The sequence below is a fragment of the Muscardinus avellanarius genome, assembly GCF_963383645.1.
Source record: "Muscardinus avellanarius genome assembly, chromosome: 8".
Classification (NCBI taxonomy): domain Eukaryota; kingdom Metazoa; phylum Chordata; class Mammalia; order Rodentia; family Gliridae; genus Muscardinus; species Muscardinus avellanarius.
In genome coordinates, this window is record NC_137794.1 from 113,014,305 (window position 1) to 113,035,420 (window position 21,116).

A 21,116-nucleotide genomic window follows, 5' to 3' on the forward strand; every position below is an offset into this window, starting at 1 on the left:
CATGTGCAAAACGTTCTCTAGAATATGTCTAAGAATGTAATTGGCCAGAGGGAAAAGAATTTTTATAATATGCACTTTACTAGACAATGCCAAATGTTTACCAAAGTGACTGTATCAATTTACACTCTAACCAGCAGAAATAAAACTTCCTCTTTCTCCATATCTTCTCTTAACGCTTCATAGTATCAGAACTTTTATGATATGGAGCATAAAGATGTTTACTAATGTTCTGTTTATATTCCTGAAACTGTTAATACAATTGAACATTTAAATTTATTTATTGAATATTTGATTTGTTTCTTTTTTGCCTTTTTTCTTCTTTTTTTTGTGTTAATGGAGATTGTACACACAGGTATTATACCTCTGAGCTACACCCCCATCCCTATTTTACTTTTTTATTGTTTCAAAACAGGATCTACCTGTTACTGAAATCTGGCTAAGTTGCTGAGGCTGGGCTGGAACCTATAATCCTCCTGTTAAAGCCTCCAAAGTACTCGGATTACAGGTGTGCACCACCACACCTATATATGATTTTATTCCTTTGTTAAGTTACTATTTACTGCCTGCTTTTCTATTGGATTGTTTTGTTTTTCTTGTTGATATTTTAGAGATACTTACATGCCTTATACTTATGTATTTTGGGTACCATTTGTATCAGTTATATTTATCAGTTTGCATATATCTCTTCTGAGTTTGTACATTCCTTTTAATTTTTTAAAATTTGTGTCTCTTGATGAACAATCATTCTTCATTTTAATGAAGACAAGTATCAATCTTTCCTTTGTGTTTTAGGCTTTAAGTTGACAAATTTCCTCCATTAAAGTTAAGAAATAGTCCTAGTAATATATATTGAATAGTATAAACATTAACAAATAGTATAAATATTAACAAATATATATTGAATAATTAAAAACATATTGAATAAAAACAATAAAACTATATTGATTAGTACAAATACTAATAAAATGTCTTAATAAATATTTTTCTATCTCAAAATTTAAAAAATTTTCCTACAGTTTTTTCTTCATATCTGTATGACTTTTGCTGTTAATATCAAAGTCTTTAAATCACATATAATGTTTACCAGGTCTTTCTATCTTTTTGTGGATGGCCTGATTTTGTTCTTCTTTATAGCTGAGTAGAATTCCATTGTATGTATTTCCCTAATTTTGCAATCCATTCATCTGTTAATAGAGACCTAGGTTGGTTTTATATTTTGGCTACTACAAATTGTACTGCTATGAACATGGGTATGCATATGTTACTGTAGTTCTCTGATTTCAACCCCTTTGGAAAGCTACCCAGGAGTGGTATAGCTGGATCCCAAACTAGGAAGTATTAGGAATACCAGAGGGAGTGCAAATAATGGAGGGGAAGCTTGAGCAAAGCTAGAACGGAAGGATAGGAGATAAAGAAGGCTGAGGTTGATTAATGAAGGAGCTACATTTGAATATGTGTAAAAGTATGAATAGAGCACGGTTACCCGGGACACTCATTGTTAGAAGGAGGAAAGGGGAAGTGGGGGGAGGGCACCAAGCACAGTCTGAATGTATGTCATTTTCAATATGTTCCATATAAAAATAAAAAATAAATAAATCATATATATAATAAAATTTTATATATGTGTGAGATAGAGATACAGTTTTACTTTTTGCATGAGAATACTGTTACCTAGTATAAAATACTGAATAGTACAATCTATTCTTATTCATCACTAATGTCATTCACACCATATCATCAAATGAATAACATTCATTCAACAAATATTTATTTTAAGCAATTCTGTACCGATTACTATTAATCAAACAATGAATACAACAAATAATAATCCCTTACAAAGTTTATAATTTAGTTCATGAAGAAAGATAATGTGTGATAGATGCGTTCTATAGTATGTTTGAAAAGAATGAATACTCTGGATAAAGAAGGAGAACTGAATAATGGGACTTGGGATCCAAAGCAGGAGGACTTTTGTTAAATAAGATCGTTCTGATGAATCTCAGTAGAAAGGGGACTTGAGCAGACACTTGAAAGAGATGAGGGAGGTGGTATTCATTCGAGTCACCCCTCCGTGCCAGTCTGGTATGGAGCTGTACCTATCCTCTGTATTCCTATCTTTTAATAAACTTCTTTAAATCTTAAAAAAAAAAAGAAAGAAAGAAGAAGAAAAAGAGATGAGGGAATTAGCCAAACAGAAGTCCGGGAGACCATTCAAGCAGGGGAGAGCAAGAGCACATTCCCTGAGGCCGGTCTTCTAAGTAACCTTCTCACAGGAGCAATGCCCACCTGAGCGTGCGTCCTCTTCCTCCTCTCCCACAGCACCACCTGATTTTAGTGAAGAGCATCACTTTTCTTAGAGCGCCGGTCCAAGTGAACGTACTCACTTGTTCTAAGTGATGTCTGTTGACCCCGGTGGTCCTGGGTAAGCAGAGGGCACACTTCCTCTACACCCCACCGTCTTTCTCCTGGCCCTCCCAGCTTCTGTTACTTGTGTCATTTACATTCTCTGCTGCCATTCTGAAATCAGTGCTACATTAGGAGTTCTGTAGTTATCTATGTGAATGTTCAATACAGCCTTTCAGAAAAGCCTCCCTCGTCCTCTTTTGAGGATCTTGAGTTTCTCTTCAAGGATTTTCCTTTAGCAGTCCATAGCAGGAATTTTCTTTGAAGTTTCAATTTTCTAAAACTATTTACTTGCAGACTTGTACTAGAGGGCAGTTCTCCTCTTTCTTGTGCTCTTACAGATGTTCACCTATTTCTTCTTGAACTAGAAGCCCAGAAAGACAGCCTGACTCCTACAAGGGAAGGACGCTAGCTATACAAAGGGCCTTTTATTTCTTCATTCTAATACGTTGAGGGACATTTTTGCTTCGGTTTCTTTCCCCTGGATCACATAGATAATATACTTAGGTTCTTAGGGAAATTTTATACAGTTCCATCTTTGTTTTGGGTAAATGACTTTTGTATTTCAATTTTTAGTGCATATGTTTAATACTGGTGTCTTATTGTTTGGAGTGTCCTCTTCGGGGATTCGGTAACGGTAGGGTAGCTCTCCTTTGCCGGAATGTACTTCTCCTCCACGCTGCTCATGCCCCCTTCTATCTCCTCTGCCTCTGCACTTCTGCAGTGTTCCCTTTTCCCTCCAGTTTCGTCTTGGTATTTTGAATTTTTTATTTTTACTTGTTTTCTGCCCACTCAGGGTTCTGTCACATCACCATCTTTGAATTTCTGCTTTTTGGGTCTTCTTCCATAGAAGTGGTTGCTTCACCAATGTTTTAAACTCTTGGCAAGATACCGGCTCTAGTGTTTAACCCTGAGTGGTGTTTTCCATATAACTGATACGTTTTGCATCTCTTTCATATTTTGTATTATTGCATCTTTTTATTATTGTTCTTGTAGTATCTTCGTTTGAATGTTTCTCTAGATCCCATTTTAATCCTTACCACTGGATGAGTTGGCTTTTTCTAGACCCCAATTTGAAGGAAGTTTCTGGGTCTTGGGGCAGATGGCAGTGTCCCTCTAGGCGTCATAGTCCAAACCCTTTCTCTCACTTTGCTGTCAGATGAGGGTTACAGATATTGCTTGTTCTTATTTGGAGGGCCTTCCTTTTCTACCTCTCAGACCCCTAACTAGATATGGAAGAACTTCCACTATGAGCCTGATTTATATCTATTTTTACAAACAAAAACCAAATGTCCCTCATGGGCTCTTTCTCATCAGAAGTAAATCTTGGGGCATCTTCTAGAATCCATCACCCTATTCTATCTCTCTCGTTCGTCCCACTGCTTTTGGTGATGAAATTTTCTTCCAACAATACATGAAGTTTACGGTTCATTCTTATTTTTTTCTCATCTTATTGCACTATATGATTTCTAGAATTGAAAGAAGAAAGAGAAAGTGCTCATAGTGGAATTGATATTTAGTGCTTGTTCAGAATCAAGAAGCTGCGGGACTCTAGGAACAGGGCATTTTATCTTTAACTCACCTCCCATATTCCCATGTTTATTTTGTTGTTGTTGTTTTGTTTTGTTTTATTTTGTTTTGGTACTAAAGATTTAACCCAGGGGTGTTCTAACTTCAGGGTACACCCTGGCCTGTTCTATTTTATTTTATTTTGTGGAAACAGGGTCTCACTAGGCTGCTGAGAATCTCACTATTGCTGAAGATGACCTCACACCTGTGGTCCTCCTCTCTCAGCCTCCAAATACTGTTTTTATAGGTGTGAACCACATCCCTGGATTCTTATATTCATATATTCATCAGTTATTCATATGTCTTTATATGATTAAAAGAAAAGATACAGTAATATAATTCAAAGGAAAGACATATGAGGAACACCTCATTGACTCTGGCAGTGTGTGTGTGTGTGTGTGTGTGTGTGTGTGTCTGCACATGTACACGTACAAAATACATAAGTATATGGAATATCTATATAAATATTTAATTCTAATATCTAAAATATTTAAATACTACTTGTATATTCTATTCAAAGTAAACCACGACTAGGGAGGAAGGAAACCTTGTGAATGTTGAGGAACCTCTGGGTAAGGATCCTGGCTTGGCAAGCAGTAAGTGTAGCTGAAACTGTTCAGACATATTAATGGTCAGGATATTTCTGATGGGGAAGTGGTCAGGAGTTTAATCCCTATGTGACTTACTTGGCTTTATTTTAGCCACAAGCTAAACTAACTTCAGCCAATGTTCACAAATGAAGCCTTAGCTCAGAAAAAAAAAATTGTATTTCTAAAAATAAAATTAAAAAATAAGCCGGGCGTGGTGGCGCACGCTTGTAATCCCAGCATTCGGAAGGCTGAGACCTGGAGGATCGCGGTTTGCGGACAGCCTCAGCTACTTAGTGAGGCCCTCTGCAACTCAGTGAGACCCGGTTTCAAAAATAAAGAATAAAAAATAGGGCAGGGGGTGTAGCCCGGAGGTCGAATGCCCCTGGGTTCCATCTCCAGACCCGCAAAAAAAAAAAAAAAAAAAAAAAAATTAAATTAAAAAATAAATGAACTATCTTTAAGGCAAACAACAAGTATAGGTATGTCTTCATATTTTCTTCTTTCCTTTCTGAATACATCTTTTATTGTTAAATGGACTGTGGTGGGAGAAAAATCCAGACTAATAGATTTTAGTCTGTTGTGTATTATATTATCTTCCAGGTAAGTTATAAGACGTGTGCCTTATATGGGTGATAAATGTTTTTACATTTCTTTTTTTAATCTGATAATTAGAGTATCTAATGCATGATTGGTATATTTTTTATTTCTGTAAATTGTATGAAATTTTAAAGTACTTTATTTTAGGATTGCCAATATACTGATGGGAAAGTAGAACTTTTTTTTTTTTTTAACCAATAAAAGTACCTTTTTCTTCTCTGTTTTTGCAGTACTGAGGATGGAACCGAGGGCCATTTTACCTCTGAGCTACACTGCCGGCCCTATTTTTTAGTCTTTTTATTTTTGAAACAGGGTCTCACTGAGTTGCGAAGGGCCTCACTAAATAGCTGAGGCTGTCTGAGAACTGCAATCCTCCAGTCTCCACCTCACAAATGCTGGTATTACAAGCATGTGCCACCATGCCCGGCTAAAATATCTTTTTTTATAGACAGTTCTAAAATTTTTTTTATTAAGCAGCTCATTCTTTCTAGAGAATATTGGTTTGCATCATTAGACACAGGATTTTCAAACTTTTTATTAAAATATTCATGATAGGTAAGATGAAAATGGTGGCAGTCTCTTCATATATACAAAAATAACAGTTTTATTCCAATTAGTCCACAAGAGCTTTGTTAGAAGATGCAGAAGGTGTGTGCTTGCTTGGATATAAAGCACTTACATGGCTTCCACATTAACGGTGTTAGAGGAATAGAGCATGCTTTATACTCTCGCCCGTTTCTCTTCTCCTTCACACTTAGCTCGCTCATTCCCTTGGCCTCGGTGCTAGGTGTGACAGTGAGTTAGTCAAGCTGTCTCAGTCATTCAGACGTTTTATCAGTTCTACCAGACTGCTGCTAAATAGCACAGTCTACACTGCAGTCTCTGCTGACTCTCTGGAGATAAGTTGATAGCAAGAAGCACACGTGGTCCCTTACATAGGTGGCCTTTTTCTGTATTTAACTGCAAGAAGAGGGCAGCTTTTAAGTAAACTTTTTGAGTCTCTAACTGTCAAGGTTTCTTTTTTATCATCTCCTTTATTTAGGAAGAGCTATAAATCTTTACTATGGAGAATTTAAAGGAACACCGCTACCCGTTGTTTTAAACAGAAGTCCTATAAAAGTAATTGCATGGTCTAATCGTTGTTTCAGGACAGTTTTGAACTCTAGAGGCAACATCTTAAAATACAATTTTAGTTTCAGGTGTGTTCCAGTTTAGTAACAAATTTAAAATGACATAACCGTAATTTACTTAGTGAGCCCTGGTGTTTCCTTACTTCATACAGAGCAGAGTTAGTACAGAAACTTTTTTATTTTCTTTTATTTTTGTGATATTGGGGATTGAAGCCCAGGGAATTAATTCTACCTCCAAGCTCTACCTCCAGCCCTATTTTTCTTCTCTATTTTGAAACAGGTTTTCATTAAGTTGTGGAGGCCCTTGCTAAGTAGCTGAGGCTGGCGGCAAACCTGCAATCCTCCTGTCACAGCCTCCCAAGTACTGGGGTTACAAGTGTGCACCACCACACCCAGCTCAGAAATCTCTGTAAATCAAGTGGGTCATGCATTTGGTATTGGATCTTAAACTAAAAGAAATCTGTGAAAAGGAAGTAGTCATTGACAGAGCTGAGGAAATATGCCTTGAGATGTCAGTGGGGATATATTTCCATCGCCCTTTTAGACTTCAGTTTATCAAGAGTAAATCAAGGAGCTTATGTGCACTTTGGGTTGCTCTCCATTCTGACGGGTATGAATTCTCTGATAATATCGCATGTCCTAATTATTGTTTGGATTAATAAGTATGTACTAGGCTATAGGGAGGGAGAAAGAGTCTTTAGAAGCCAGTCAGTAAGTGTTTGAGTCTAACCCACAGCTGCTGCGAGGGTTCCAGCCTGCTGCCCACGTGCTCTCCACTCCACTCCCGCGCTGTTTGGGCTGTGCTCATTTCTGTGAGTCTCCTTAAGTCCCCTTGAAAACAAGGCAGGGTATAACACAGTGCCAAACAGAAAAGACAAGTCTAGCACCAAGGTACTCCAAATTTGTATTTTTGTCATTTATTTTCGTACACTTTCATAGTTCATGGTAAGCGTGCATCGCACTGAGGTGTAGCGGTCGAAACACACAGCACCTGGTGCGCTGCCCCCGATGCTGCCCCGCTCCATCCCCCGCTCCATTAGAATACTGAGATTGGAGTGGCTCGCTTCACAAATGCACAGAAGAGTCTTAACTGACTCCTTCTTCACGTGCCTGCCTCCCCTCCCCACCTCTGTCCCCACATCCTCCTCCGCTCTCCTACAGGCCTCCTGAGGGCTCCTCTTTCCAAGTTCCTCTCTAGCTTCCACATGTAGGAGAAAACGTACGACCCCTCAGGGTCTGAGACGGCTGATCTCACTTAGCATAATATTTCCTAGTCCCATCTACTTTCCTGCAAATGACATAATGTTGTGCTTTACTACGCTGAGTCGAACCCGTGGTGAGTGTGCACCACCGCGTTCTAAGTCATTCATCTGTTCACCAGTGCCTAGGCTGGTCCCATAGTTTGCCTATTGTGATTATGCTGCTGTAGACATCAATACACATGTATCACTATAAAATTCTGACTTGATGGCATTTATTACTAGTTTATATGTTTATATTACATCTTTTTTACATTTTAACCGTCTGAAAAACTACATTATAAAATATTTGGGTTTGGGGTTTTGTTGCAATTTTGATGTGACTACCAATTTAAATGAAACTTATCACAATATATACAATATTAATTTTATTTTTATTTATGCTAATCACATTTAAACTAGTTTCTGCCAGCTCTTTAGACCAATTGAAATTATTTATTATTATCACAGAAACCTTAGATTTTTCAACCAAGTTCTACAATTTGTACAAATGAATTTTAAAATAGAAATGTGGATTTTATTATGAGGGATTTCCCAGAGAAGAAAAAAAGGTATTGATCTCCTCAATATTGTATTTTTGTTATAAAGTTATATTAATAATTGATAATTACTTAAAAATAAGTACACAGAAAATTCAGACATTATTTCTGATTTAACTATCACTAACAAAAGAGTTGAAAGTAGACAAATCTAGGGAATAGTAAACATATTTCTCTGATAATTGTTTCTAATTAAAATTGAATGGAATTCAGATTTAGAGGAAATTATAGTAAATATCTGCCTGGAGCTCTTGAAGAATGTAGGTACAATGTGAATGCTAAGTAACGTTTTTAATGAGAAGGAGCCAGGCTTCAAACGCAAGAGTGGGTCTTCGGAATGTGCAGAATACCATTCATCCTTGTGGCACTTGTCACATTGTGATTTCCATCGCAGATTCTGGGATGTTTTCATCTCTTCTCCAAAATTATATCTATCTCTAGGATAACATATTTTACTTGTGTTTTTGTCTCCAGTAATATCAAGCCTAGTGACTTGTGAATATAAGTAAAATCTATCTTACAATGAATTTTAAAAATCTGTTTCTTAGAAATATTTTAATTTATGTGATTATAGGTTCCTGTATTCAGATTTATTAATTTTTAACTTTGAAAACCCTATTTTGTAATTCACAAGTTCCTCTGGTCACTTTAGATAAATTTATTAGCTATACATGTATGTTCTATTCTTAAATCTATTCTGTTTCCTTATGTGGTTAAATAATTTATGAATTCTAGGGATTCAATCCTCTGATTTTTTCTTATGTCATAATTTCCTATTACCATTAATTTTACCTTATTTCAACAATTACACCTTGCTAAAAAAAAAAAACTCAGATTTTGACATCCCATAATGTAGGATGGCTCCTATAGAATAAACCTGGTTCAACTTTCATATTCCACATTCATTTCTTGATGTACCATGGTCTGGCTTCCATCCCATCATGCCATTATCACTTTTTAATTTTTATAGAATACTTGAATGCTCTTTTTAATTGACTTGCCTGTATCATTAAAAACAAAAGCAAGCTGGGCGTGGTGGCGCACACGCTTGTAATCCCCGCGCTTGGGAGGCAGAGACAGGAGGATCGCGCAGGTTCGAAGCCAGCCGCGCGCGCTGGTTTAGGAGACCCTGTTTCCAAATAAAAACGTAAAAATAGGTCTGGGAGTGTAGCCCGGAGATAGAAGGGCTTCCAGGAACCCCAGTACCACCAAAAAAAAAAAAAAAGAAAGAAAAGAAAAAGCAAAACAAACAAAAATCAAAACACTTTGTCTCTAGCTTTTGATTCCCATTATACCGTGCTCTCTTTCCCATTTTCATGCTACTATTTTGACTATTCTTTCTAATCCATTTATTGTTAAATGCCCAAGTACTGTTTTGGGCTCTCCATCTTTTTCTCAAAACACACTCTTTTTTTGAGAACAGTTGCTAACCCTACCATTTTAAAATCACAGCCAAACTTTATTAAACCCGAGACCCCTCTAATCATCTCTACACAGGTTGTCCAGTTATCTAGTGGCTAGCTCTGGTTATTTATTTCACAGAAGTACCTGATCCACTCTCAGGTAGAAATGTGATTTGTTAAAAAAAAGTTGTTTTTTTTTGTTTTTTTTAGAAGAAGTGAGGATTTTGATGAATCTTAAAAGACAATAGTAATTACTCAGAAAAGAAAAGGGGATAGAAAGGAGTTGGGCACAAGGAGAATTGCAGACTGGTGGCGCAGGGAAATCCAAGAGACTTAAAGGGTGACTTAGAGGGTGGCGAGGCATGCTTATCATCACCTCGGTCTCGTCATGGCGAATGCTGAGTGTGCCAGTGTGGAAATCATTTATGGGGCACAGGCAGCTGAGAAATATGATTTAATTAGTCCATTAGGATATGCAGGGTTCAGTACACAGAGGAATGGTCTAGAGAAGGCAGAGCTAAAGGTAAAAAGCAAATAAAAGTCAAAGTGATAATCCTATAGAAAACTCAAAACCTAAATGCTAAGTAAATAAAATGGGAAACAAAGATGGTAAGAGATATCTTTAGCAAAGGGATTTAAATCTCTTTTCAACTTTTGAGTAACCCTGTGATTTCCAGCAGATTGTCTAACCTCCATGATTGTCTGGTCTGTAAAATAACCGGTTCTGTTGCAAATAGACACCACTAATGTTGGTAAAACAATGAATGTAGCATTAGGAGCACTTGCTGTTATTCTTGACGCCACCCTAACCTAAGGTCTGTGACATCTCATGCTTAGACTCAACTGCTTACCTTGACTCTCCCTTCCCCTGACTCCAGACCATCCTGTGAGCGCCTGAAAACAACTGCAAACAGTAAGATACAGAGACACTAATTTCCTGTTTTCACATTTGATTTTTAGATCTTGACAGAATGAATGTCCTAAAATAGGTGACTTAAAGGTTTCCCTCTCCACCCTGCGGGGGCTGATTTTTAAGGACTCTAGAACACCTATTACATACCTTTATATTGAATATTTATTTAAATAAGTATATATGTATATACACACAAGAAATAAAGCCCATATGTTTTCTGGATTTGACTGTCATAATATACTGTTAAATTATTAAGCTGGCATGTTGTTAAATATTCTTATAATCACTTTACCTGGCAATATGAGCTAACTTTTGTTACCATCAAGGAACCCAGCTTCTATTACAGTAAAGTTTGCTTGTTATCATAATGCTCTGGGAATTTTCATGACCATTAAGTTAAAACAATTAGAGTTGATGGGTGGGAACAAAAGCACCAGTCCTTAGACGAAGGCCCCGTTCCCCAGTGACTCAGAGACGCTGCTAGTTCTGCCCACTCGCGGCACAGTACAGTACTTTGATAAATCAAAATTTCAGGATGAAGCTTATAAAAACTGCAAGCTAATATATTTGCATCTTACTATTTTAGTGTTCTACTTCGTTTCCTAAGTAGACCAATTAGAATAGCATACTATATATTTTGCATCTTTGTTTATTCTTAAGAATAAAGATAAGAAAATAAAATTTCAAACTTTACGAGGAAGAATTTCAGAAAGTCTTAACCAGGTGTGGTGATATGAGCTTGTAATCCCAGTATTTGGGAGGCTGAGACAGGAGGATCATGCTTCGCAGACAGCCTCAGCTACTTAGTGAGGCCCTGTGCAACTCAATGAGACCCTGTTTTCAAATAAAAAATAAAATATAGGGATGGGGTATAAAATATAGCTCGACGGTAGAATGTCCCTGGGTTTCATCCCTGTTACTGCAAAAAAAAAAAAAAAAAAAGGCTTAAATCCCTTCCACTTATTTTTATTAGTGTTGAGGCCATTTGACAAACACTGTGATCTAAATCCTAGATCCATTACAGAACATTCAATAAATGCAGGCCTATAAAGCACCCTGTCATCTGTAGTCATTCTGAACTGTATTCAATATCTCGGTCCCCAAGTGCATTAGCTTTTATTAAAAGCATTCTGCTGCAACATCCATTCTTTCTAATTGGTTTCCGGAATGCCCCCACCATTCAGGCAAATTTTAATTGCATTTTCCCACAAACCTAGTTTGATTTATGTTCCCTTACTTGCTTTATATTATTTATAGTAAATGGGTAAAAGTCTTAAGACATGAAATAAAATGTACAGTAGTTCCTCTTCCACAAATAGAGAACTTACCTAACGTTCCTTAGGGGTATTTTTGCTTGTTTCAGAAGTTGTTTAGTCAAGCTGTAGCCATCTGAGTGGTTCCCAATGATAGCATCTCTATTCCCTTTCCAGACTTCATTGTAGTGTGCTTTGATTTTCATGAACATATTTTAGAATTATCTGGAATAAATAATAGGGGGATTATAAAAATGTTATGTCCTATAAAGTATAGACAGGTAATATGTGTTTGGAAAAGTAAATATTATATAGGGACTTAATGACAAGCAGAACTAAGTGATCTAGTTGAAAATAGCCTATTTGATTTTAAAAATCCCAACTATGGAGACGCCCAGAGTTAAGTGTGTGTGTGTGTGTGTGTGTGTTACTTGGAATGCAGCTCAGGAGAATTCCACCTCTGAACTACACCAGACCTTATTTAATTTGTCATTTTCAAACAGGGTCACACTAAGTTTGCTGAGGGCCTGGATCAGTCGCTAAGAAACTGGCCTCCACCCTGACATCCTCCTGTCTCAGCCTTCCAAGTACTGGGATTGCAGGCATGTTCCACCCTGCCCAGTAATGTGGAGTGAATCTATCGAGTAGTCCAGAAAATATAAAGTATTTAAAAATGAGAAAATGACAGAAACATAGAGGATAATAGATATGAGAGAAAAAATTCTTGCTATCGAGTGACTATGTATTAGCATAAATTATTTTGTACAATTGTCTTCTGAATAAAGTCTTTCTATGGAACGGTAGGCATAGTCATTTCTGTAGGGAATACAAAAATTTATGGGAAGAGAGAAGTATAACTTATCCATATCAATTTATAAAAAGTTATCTACATCCACTTTAAAAATCTTTTAGGCTTTCTTAGAGATAAATTTATTCATTCCTTTAAAAGTTTGAAGTAGAATTTTGAGTTCAGAATCAGAAAGATTGTGGTATATTCAGTATGAGGAAAAAAGAACAAATAAATTGATTTTAAAAAATACAAAGCAAAGAGGAAAAGGGGCAATCTCAAGCCAATTTTTGAGCAGTTAAATAAGAGAGAGCCTTATCAACTCAAAATAGATCAAAGGCTTAGATATTAGACAGGAGACTGTGAAGTTATTAGAGGAGGGCATAGGATCAACACTTCCAACATATAGGCCCAGAGAGTAACTTTCTCAACAAGACCTCCAAAGTGCAATAAATTAAAGCAAGAATCAACAAGTGGGATGGCATCAAACTAAAACTTTTCTTCTTATCAAAGGAAACCATCAAGAACATACAGAGAAAGCCTACAGAATGGGAGAAGATCTTTACCAGCCACCACTCTAATTGAGGGCTAATATCCAGCCTATACAAAGAGCTCAAAAGACTCTTCACTAGCAAAACAAACAACCCAATCAAGAAATGGGCAACTGAAATGAATAGACACTTTACAAAAGAAGAGACATAAATGGCCAATAGATACATGAAAAGTTGTTCAACATCATTAGCCATCAGGGAGCTGCAAATCAAAACTACACTGAGATTCCATCTAACCCCAATCAGAGTGGCAAGCATAAAGAAGTCAAATAACAACAAATGCTGGCAAGGATGTGGGGAAAGAGGAACTCTTACACTGTTGGTGAGAGTGCAAACTAGTTAAGCCACTATGGAGATTAGTGTGGAGATTCCTTAGAAAATTGGAAATGGATCCACCATATGATCCAGTTCTACCACTCCTGGGTATTTTTCCAAAGGGTTTGAAATCAGAGAACTACAGTTACATTTGCATACCTATGTTCATAGCAGCACAATTGTAAGAGCCAAAATATGGAACCAACCTAGGTCTCCATCAACAGATGAATAGATTGCAAAATTATGGGTAATACACAAAATGGAATTCTACTCAGCTCTAAAGAAGAACAAAATCAGGTCATTTGCAAGAAGATGGAAAGACCTGGAGAACATTTTGTTAAGTGAGATCAGCCAAGCACAGAAAGAGAAGGGACATATGTTTTTTTCTAATATGCCCAAACTAGGGAGCGTTGGGAATACCAGAGGGACTCCAGATAATAGAGAAAAAAACCTCAGCAAAGCTGAAATGGAAGGATAGGAGAGGAAGAAGGCTGAGATTGATTAATGGAGGAGCTACATTCAAATATGTGTAAAAGTAAAAATGTAGCATGGTTAATCTGGACACTCATTGTTGGGAGAGGGGGAAGGGGAAGTGGGAAGGGAAGAGGGCACCAATTGTACAATAGATATATACAAAACTTCATAATGAAATATACTAAAAATACAGTAGATGAAACAGAATTCTAAATATGTCAAAAGTACCCATAGAAGGGCAGGAAAAGGAAAACAGTAAAAATCAGAACAAAGAGAAAACAAAAGAATGATGTCATATTTAAGCCTTAAAATATCAATTGTTACATATGATTATGAATAAATATGAATGGTTTAATATTAAATATGAATGGTTTAAGTACACCAATTAAAGGGCAGAGATTATGGAGTGCATAAAAACACATGACTCAGTGATATGCTCCAGAAACTTTTGTCAATCATGTAGTAAGGTTAAAATTAAAAAGAAATGGAAAGCAATGTTTGAAACAGTTATTGTTTGGAAGTTCCCCTAAGGTTTGTGTGTGGAAAGCACGATCCCAATGCAACAAGGTTCAAAGTTGGGACATGTCTGGAGGAGGTGAGTCACTGGGGATGTGGGCTCCCAAGTCCCCCTCTGCAGCCAGCTGCCATGAGGTGACAGCAGAGTCCTTCCATCAAGCCTTTTCTCCACAGGTTCTGCCTTGGTGTCCGCTGACTATAGGCAGAGCTCTGAAACTGGAATGCAGAAAATTAGCAAAATATTGAAAAACTCAGCATCGTTAAAGAAGAGGATCTAATAAAAATAGAACATTGTTGTCCACAGAAGGCTCCAGGAGGCCATGGAACACGTACCAAGATGGGGTGTGTTCTGAGTCATAAAACAAACCTCAATAAATTTAAAAACATGACATGATACAGAGACTTCTAAATAACCCATGGACCTCAAGGGAAATTAAAAAATACATTTAGCTAAGTGGAAATGAAATGATACATAAACAAAATAGTGGGTCATAGTTAAAACAGTGCTAAGAGGGAAATTTATAGCACTAAATGCTTACATTAGAAAAAGTCTCAGCTTCCATTTCAAAATTAGAAAATAAATGCAAACTAAGTGTACAAAGATAAATAAAGATAAAAATATAAATGAATAAAAATAAAAGCTGAAAAACAATAAAAATCAATGAGATAACAGAGTCTTTGTAGAAAAACTAAAATTAATTTACTTCTAGTAAGACCACAAGAACAAGAGAAGACACAAATTATCAAATATCAGAAATGAATGCTAGATGTCATTACGAATCCTGCAGACAGCAAAAGGATAATGGATAACTACAAACAACTCTCTACCCATAAACTGGAAAACTTCGATGTAAACCAACCCCTCAAAAAAAAAAAACTGCAATAAATCACCAAAAAGGAAATAGATAATTCAAGTATCTCTATAACGATTATGGAAATTGAATTTGTAATTTCAAAACTTCCTATCAAAGGTATCAGAATAAAAATCATATGAGTTTAGTAATTGATGGAGAAAAGAATTTGACAGAGTGGAACATTCATAAACTCTCAGAAAAATAGAGCAGAAAGTTTTCAACTTAATACGACATTGACAAAAAGGTCCAAAGCTTCAATAATAATAACTTGAAAAAGAAAAGAACCCAGATGACTTGTAATGTGGAATGATTAAATTGTGGTCCATCCACACTGTGGAATATTGTTCAGCATTAAAGAGTACTGAACTACTCCAACTTAGAGAATTCTCCAGAGATCTATGCTTATTAAAAAAAAAAAGCCAATGGATTACATGTTCTATAAATCTTGAAATAACAAAACTATAGAAACGGAGAAAAATAGTTGTTTCTGGGGGTAAAAACTGGGAGTGAGGCTAAGGCAAAGGGATATGGCTATATTAGGGGGTATGGAGGGATCTTTGTGGTAATAGGCCATTTTGTGTCGAGGATGATGTCAGTAACTTAATTGTGATATATTCTCACAGTTTTGCAAGATATACTATTGGGAACTATGTATAAAGAATAGGTTCTCCAAATATTATTTTCCTAACTTCATGTGGCTCTATAATTATCTCAAGAAATAGTTAAATAAAAAAATACAGTAAAAATAAATGAGGTTTCTGCTGCCCAGTATCCAGTCTTCTATGATAAGAATACACACATGCCTGCATGCACACGTGTCCATGCACACTAACCATGCATGTGTCCTATTGCACTATAATTTTTATAAATATATATTCATAGATTCAGGCTGGCTTACCTTGGGTAATCTTTCTCTCTTTAGATTAATCTTTTTTAACTTATTGACAAAAAATCATTATTCTTTATCAGTTTCAAAAATATGATTCAAAATATACTACTTCATGAGTTAAAAAATTCCAGAAATTATAGCTCTTTAGTTTCCAAGAGAACGGTGCGGTGAGTATGTTCTTCCTATATAGCCTCTGCTCTGAGATCTGCACATAGTTGTCAAATGCATGTGTCTATTTAACAATTGAGTTAATTTGCCTGAAAATAGTGGTGAATCATTCTAATACCAGAACTAGTTTCAAATTTTCTGTAAGGAATAAGAGATCTTGCTTCCCACTGGTGATACTACCCAGTGTTGATTACTTATATAATCATATACTGGAAATAAATGCTCTTTAGTGGCTTAAATTTTTCTTTCCCTTTTTTATTTATTTATTTGGTGTGTGTACGTGGTACTGGGGATGGAACCTAGGGACCTTCTACCTCCAGGCTACACCCCAGCCCCCTATTTTCTATACTTTGGAAACTAAGTTGCTAAGAGCCTCACTAAGAGCTGCGGAGGCTGGCTTTGAACCTGTGATCCTTCCTCCTCCCTCAGCCTCCCAAGTACTGATTACAGGTGTGTGTGTGCCCCCATGCCTGGCTTCAGAAGTGCTGAACTTAATCAATGCCTGTGTTAGCTCACTTGCCAAGTCCATCTCAGCATTCCATCATCTGAATATTCCTCAATACTCACTTCATTTGAAATATTACTTTTTATACTTATGTTAGATATAATGTGTTCATGTCTTTACATTGTTATGGAAATTTTAATGCGTTTGTTAACATGTAATGAAACTATCACAAATTAATATAACAAATAAATTATTTGCTAATCTGTCCATATTCAGTGTTAGTGAAATAATCATGATTCTATTAAGTTAATGCATAAGATGATTAATACTGTTTTATCAGAGAATCAGTTTAGACTATGTGAAACAATACAGTATAAAACAATCTATATGAAACTATACAGTAGACTATCATTTTATAAATAGTTAAATTATTACTCTGAATTTTATAACTTGGTGAATTAGTTCAGATATAAATAATGAGGGCGTGGTGGCGCACGCTTGTAATCCCGTGCTTGGGAGGTGGAGACAGGAGGATCGCGCAGGTTCGAAGCCACCTGCGCTGGCTTAATAGACCCTGTTTCCAAAAATAAATAAGTATAAAATAGGTCTGGGAGTGTAGCCTGGAGGTAGAAGGGCTTCCAGGAACCCCAGTACCACCAACACCCCCCCAAAAAAAACCACCAAAAAGATGTGCTCAATATAAATAATTCTATAGGAAATATTTCTTAAAATAAAAACTAGTTTTTGAGGTAAAATAGTCTCATAAATTTTTATAATATTGCTTTCTCATGAACTTATATTACCAAATGTATGCTGTACATACATAGTATGACACCTTTTCTTTTTATCAACTCCTTCATTTATCATTAATTTTATAACATATTTTATAATTTTTGCTAGTACTCATAAGGAAATACACATATCATTTTATGTATAGGTAGAAAAATTAAAAAGAAATATTTTAAATCTATTACTTCAGTAATTCTCAATGCATATTAGACCTGAGTTTTAAATTAATAATTATTAGAAACCTTAAAAGTTTTAACACTGAGCTTAGGTCGATCTATTAAAATGTTTTTCTTAAACATAAAGTCAGGCTGCTCTTCCTTATAATATTTTAAGTGATTTTCCTAGGAAGGTTTTCTAAAGTACCTTGTAACCAAGTAGAACCATAATGGTGATTATAAGATAATTTTCTTCCCCAGATGTTAGTTTAGTGTAAGATTTCTATTGTCCCTCATTAGGTAATTTAGTCTTTATCTTCCATAATATTCTTACAAACTGAGAATCTTAAAAAAAAAAAGGAGAAGAAAAAACGTTATCATTGCTGGAGATTTCTTTAATATGCTTTAAAACCTGATGGCTATTTTTTTTTTTTTTCTTTTTTTGCTTCAAGGTGCGAGGCCCTCCAGCCGCAGGGGCGTTTAAAGAAAGACCAACCAAGCCCACAGCATTTCGAAAATTTTATGAGCGAGGAGACTTCCCAATTGCCCTTGAGCATGATTCGAAAGGGAACAAGATAGCCTGGAAGGTAAGTCAGGGCACAGCCGTGACAGCCAGCTGCGCTCACTGAAGTGACATCTCCCGGTGCCAAACAAACTTGGCTGCTAAGTAAATAAACTCGAGTAATTTCTCAGCAAATGGAAGTTGGTGGGTAAGCTCTTAGAGAAAGCCCCCCGTGTCAGCCATCCACCTTGACTAACAATTAGATTACAGCCTGCAACGAAGAAAATGACAGAGCTGCTTTGCCTTGGAGAATTGTCTGCTGCCCGATTCATCTCTATTTTTATGAGAACCTGGCAGCCCGGCCTGTTTCAGGCAGTCCATCAAATGATGGAACCGGCGGCTGGATGCAGGGAGCAACAGCCATTTATCTCCCCCAAATTTCACCTTCCTGCAGGACACTTTCAAATGGAAGCTTTAATTACCTAAGTGGATAGGTCAGGATGGTCTGCTCCCTGGAAAGGCGGAGCAGAATACAAAAGCAGGCTGCTCCGCATCCTGGCTCTGCTCTGCCCGGGCGCGCGTCCCGCGCAGGGCTGTCATCCCGCCCGTTAGAGCTGACCTCCACCGCCAAGCCATTACCGCACGACATTTTTCTGACAAAAGGTTAATTGGCTTCAAAATAAATGTATTGCCTAATGACTCCATCCGAATGTGGCTGTGTTTCTTTCTAAAAAGCTCACTGATGTTATTTGTAAAAACTTGCCAATCTCTTAAATGGAGAAGGCTTTTACATTTAATTTGAAAAATGAATGCTGATCTCTAGCCGCTTTGGCGATTTAATTATTTTTGTTACCAATGACTTTGCTTGTGGTGATTTTTATCAGCTCGAAGGGCTTCTCGGTCTAAAGACAGCAAAGCAATTGCTTACGTTTAAATATCACATCAGGTTAAGGAAAATGAAAATTGCTGGCCAAACATCAGTTAAATTAAGCAGCTGACATATTAACTAGAGTCCAGTGGTTGTGTCTGAAGGTGAATGCAGGAATTGTTTGTAATTAGTAATGAAAAAGTGTTGAAAAGTCAAGTAACTTATCAAATGGAAGAATTTATCAAAGTAAAACGCTTGGAAAGATGCGTCAAATGTTTTTCTCCTCTATAGAAAGGCTGAAAGAATTGTTTGCATTATATCCAGTGTATCTTTTAAATACTTTCATATTATTAGCAAACATTTTAAAATCTTGAGCGGCCATCTGATGTTGAGCTATAGAACTTAGAATTATTCTAAATTGCAAATAAAAATGTGGTGATATTATTTAGCCTTTGTAAATTTTTAGCAAGAGAGTGGAATTTCCTAAAATTCTAATTTCTATTGAGTAAAAGAACATGTCATAATTTCTTATAAGTATTAAATGATTTTTGTGTTTTTAGTAATTATAATCTATACATAAATTGGACTAATGGGAACTATTAATACAGATTTATTTTGATGTGTCCAAATAATTTTGAGTAACTTGTAGAAATGCCAAGGGACTAGAAAAACCCTCCTGAAAAATAAACTACTAAGCCAGGTGTGGTGGCGCACACCTGTAATCCCAGTCATTTGGGTGGCTGAGACTAGAGGGTCACAGGTTTGAGACAGCCTCATCAAGTAATGAGATTCTCATCAACCTAGTGAGACCCTGTTTCAAAAATAAAAATAAAATATGACTGGGGTTGTAGCTTGGTGGTAGAATGCCTTTGGGTTCAAACCCTAGCACCACAAAAGAGAAATTAAGTTATTAATAAAAATATGGGATAAAACATATTGCCTTATATTTGTAATGTAACAGTCAGTGAGGATAAAAGCTGCTTTCCTTTTTATGGTTGTATTCTTTTAAGCTACTATTGATTACAGTACTAATTCGGCAAGCTAAATGTAATAATAAAGAGGAAGCAATTTATTTCTGTCACTGGTAGTATAATAGCATAAATTTAGGAAAACATCTTATTCTAGAACCTGTGGACATCTGTCTTTTAGGGCTTTACTGTAATGTTCCAATTGCATTGCTATACACTGAAAATAAGGCATCTATAGACATCCACTGTGAACAACCTCTCAATGTATTCATATTTATTCACTGGAGCATTTGCTGTGATCATGCTAAACGGGAGTCGGGGACATATTCAGGATGTCATTCCCAAGGAAGGGGACTTGAATGTTGAAGAAAGCAGGGTTCCGTTCTCTCAGCCTCAAAGCAAAACGTGAACACTCACGCTTGCTCTGTGCATTCTGTGTACGCCGTAAGGGCAGAGTGCAGGTATCAGCAAACCTAGCCCATGCATCCCTTACTGACGATTGAGTAGCAGAGCTTCCCCAGGAAGAGGCTGTCTTCACCGCTTCTCTGGACAGTAGTCTAGGGACCCTGGGGCAGGGAGGTCAATATCTGACATGGCATACATCATCAAGTGATAAGAAGATCCATTTCTTCTTTAAGAATTTTGAGAGGCCTGTGACTCTGAAATATACTTTGGATTCCTTGCCCTAAACCAGGATGCAGGCTCTCTCCCCATCTTTCAGGGTCATTTCACAGTATGTAAAGTTAGTAGTACAGGCCTCCCTCCCAAGACTCCAAATTCTCCTTGTTCAGGATCGGTTGACCCCATGATTACTGTATTAGAAACCATCATATGTTCTCTTTTTGTGATATTGGGGATGGAACCCAGGGGCATTTTACCTCTAAGTTACACCCCGGCCCTATTTTTTATTCTTTATTTTCAAACAGGTTCTCACTAAGTTGTGGAGGGGCTCACTAAGTAGTGAGGCTGGCTGTGAACCTATGATCTTCCTGTCTCGGCCTCCTAAGTACTGGGATTATGAGTGTGCGCCACCACGCCTGGCTAACCATCATATATTTTTTGAAATAATAAGAGGACTCTATGGGATTATCTCATAAGTAACCTAAGTCAGAAAATAGAAGAGTTGCCGGGCGTGGTGGCTCACGCTTGTAATCCCCGCGCTTGGGAGGCAGAGACAGG

General features: G+C 36.8%; 1 protein-coding gene across 1 annotated transcript in view; it reads left to right on the plus strand.

Moving 5' to 3' along the window:
- The window catches only part of PACRG (parkin coregulated), a gene marked incomplete at both ends in the record, with an annotated part of 502,240 nt that overhangs the window by 49,559 nt on the left and 431,565 nt on the right, over positions 1-21,116 (plus strand). The window contains one exon of the mRNA XM_080700312.1: positions 18,052-18,186. Coding sequence (XP_080556438.1) covers positions 18,052-18,186 — 135 coding nt within the window. The remainder of the gene's footprint in view (positions 1-18,051; positions 18,187-21,116) is intronic.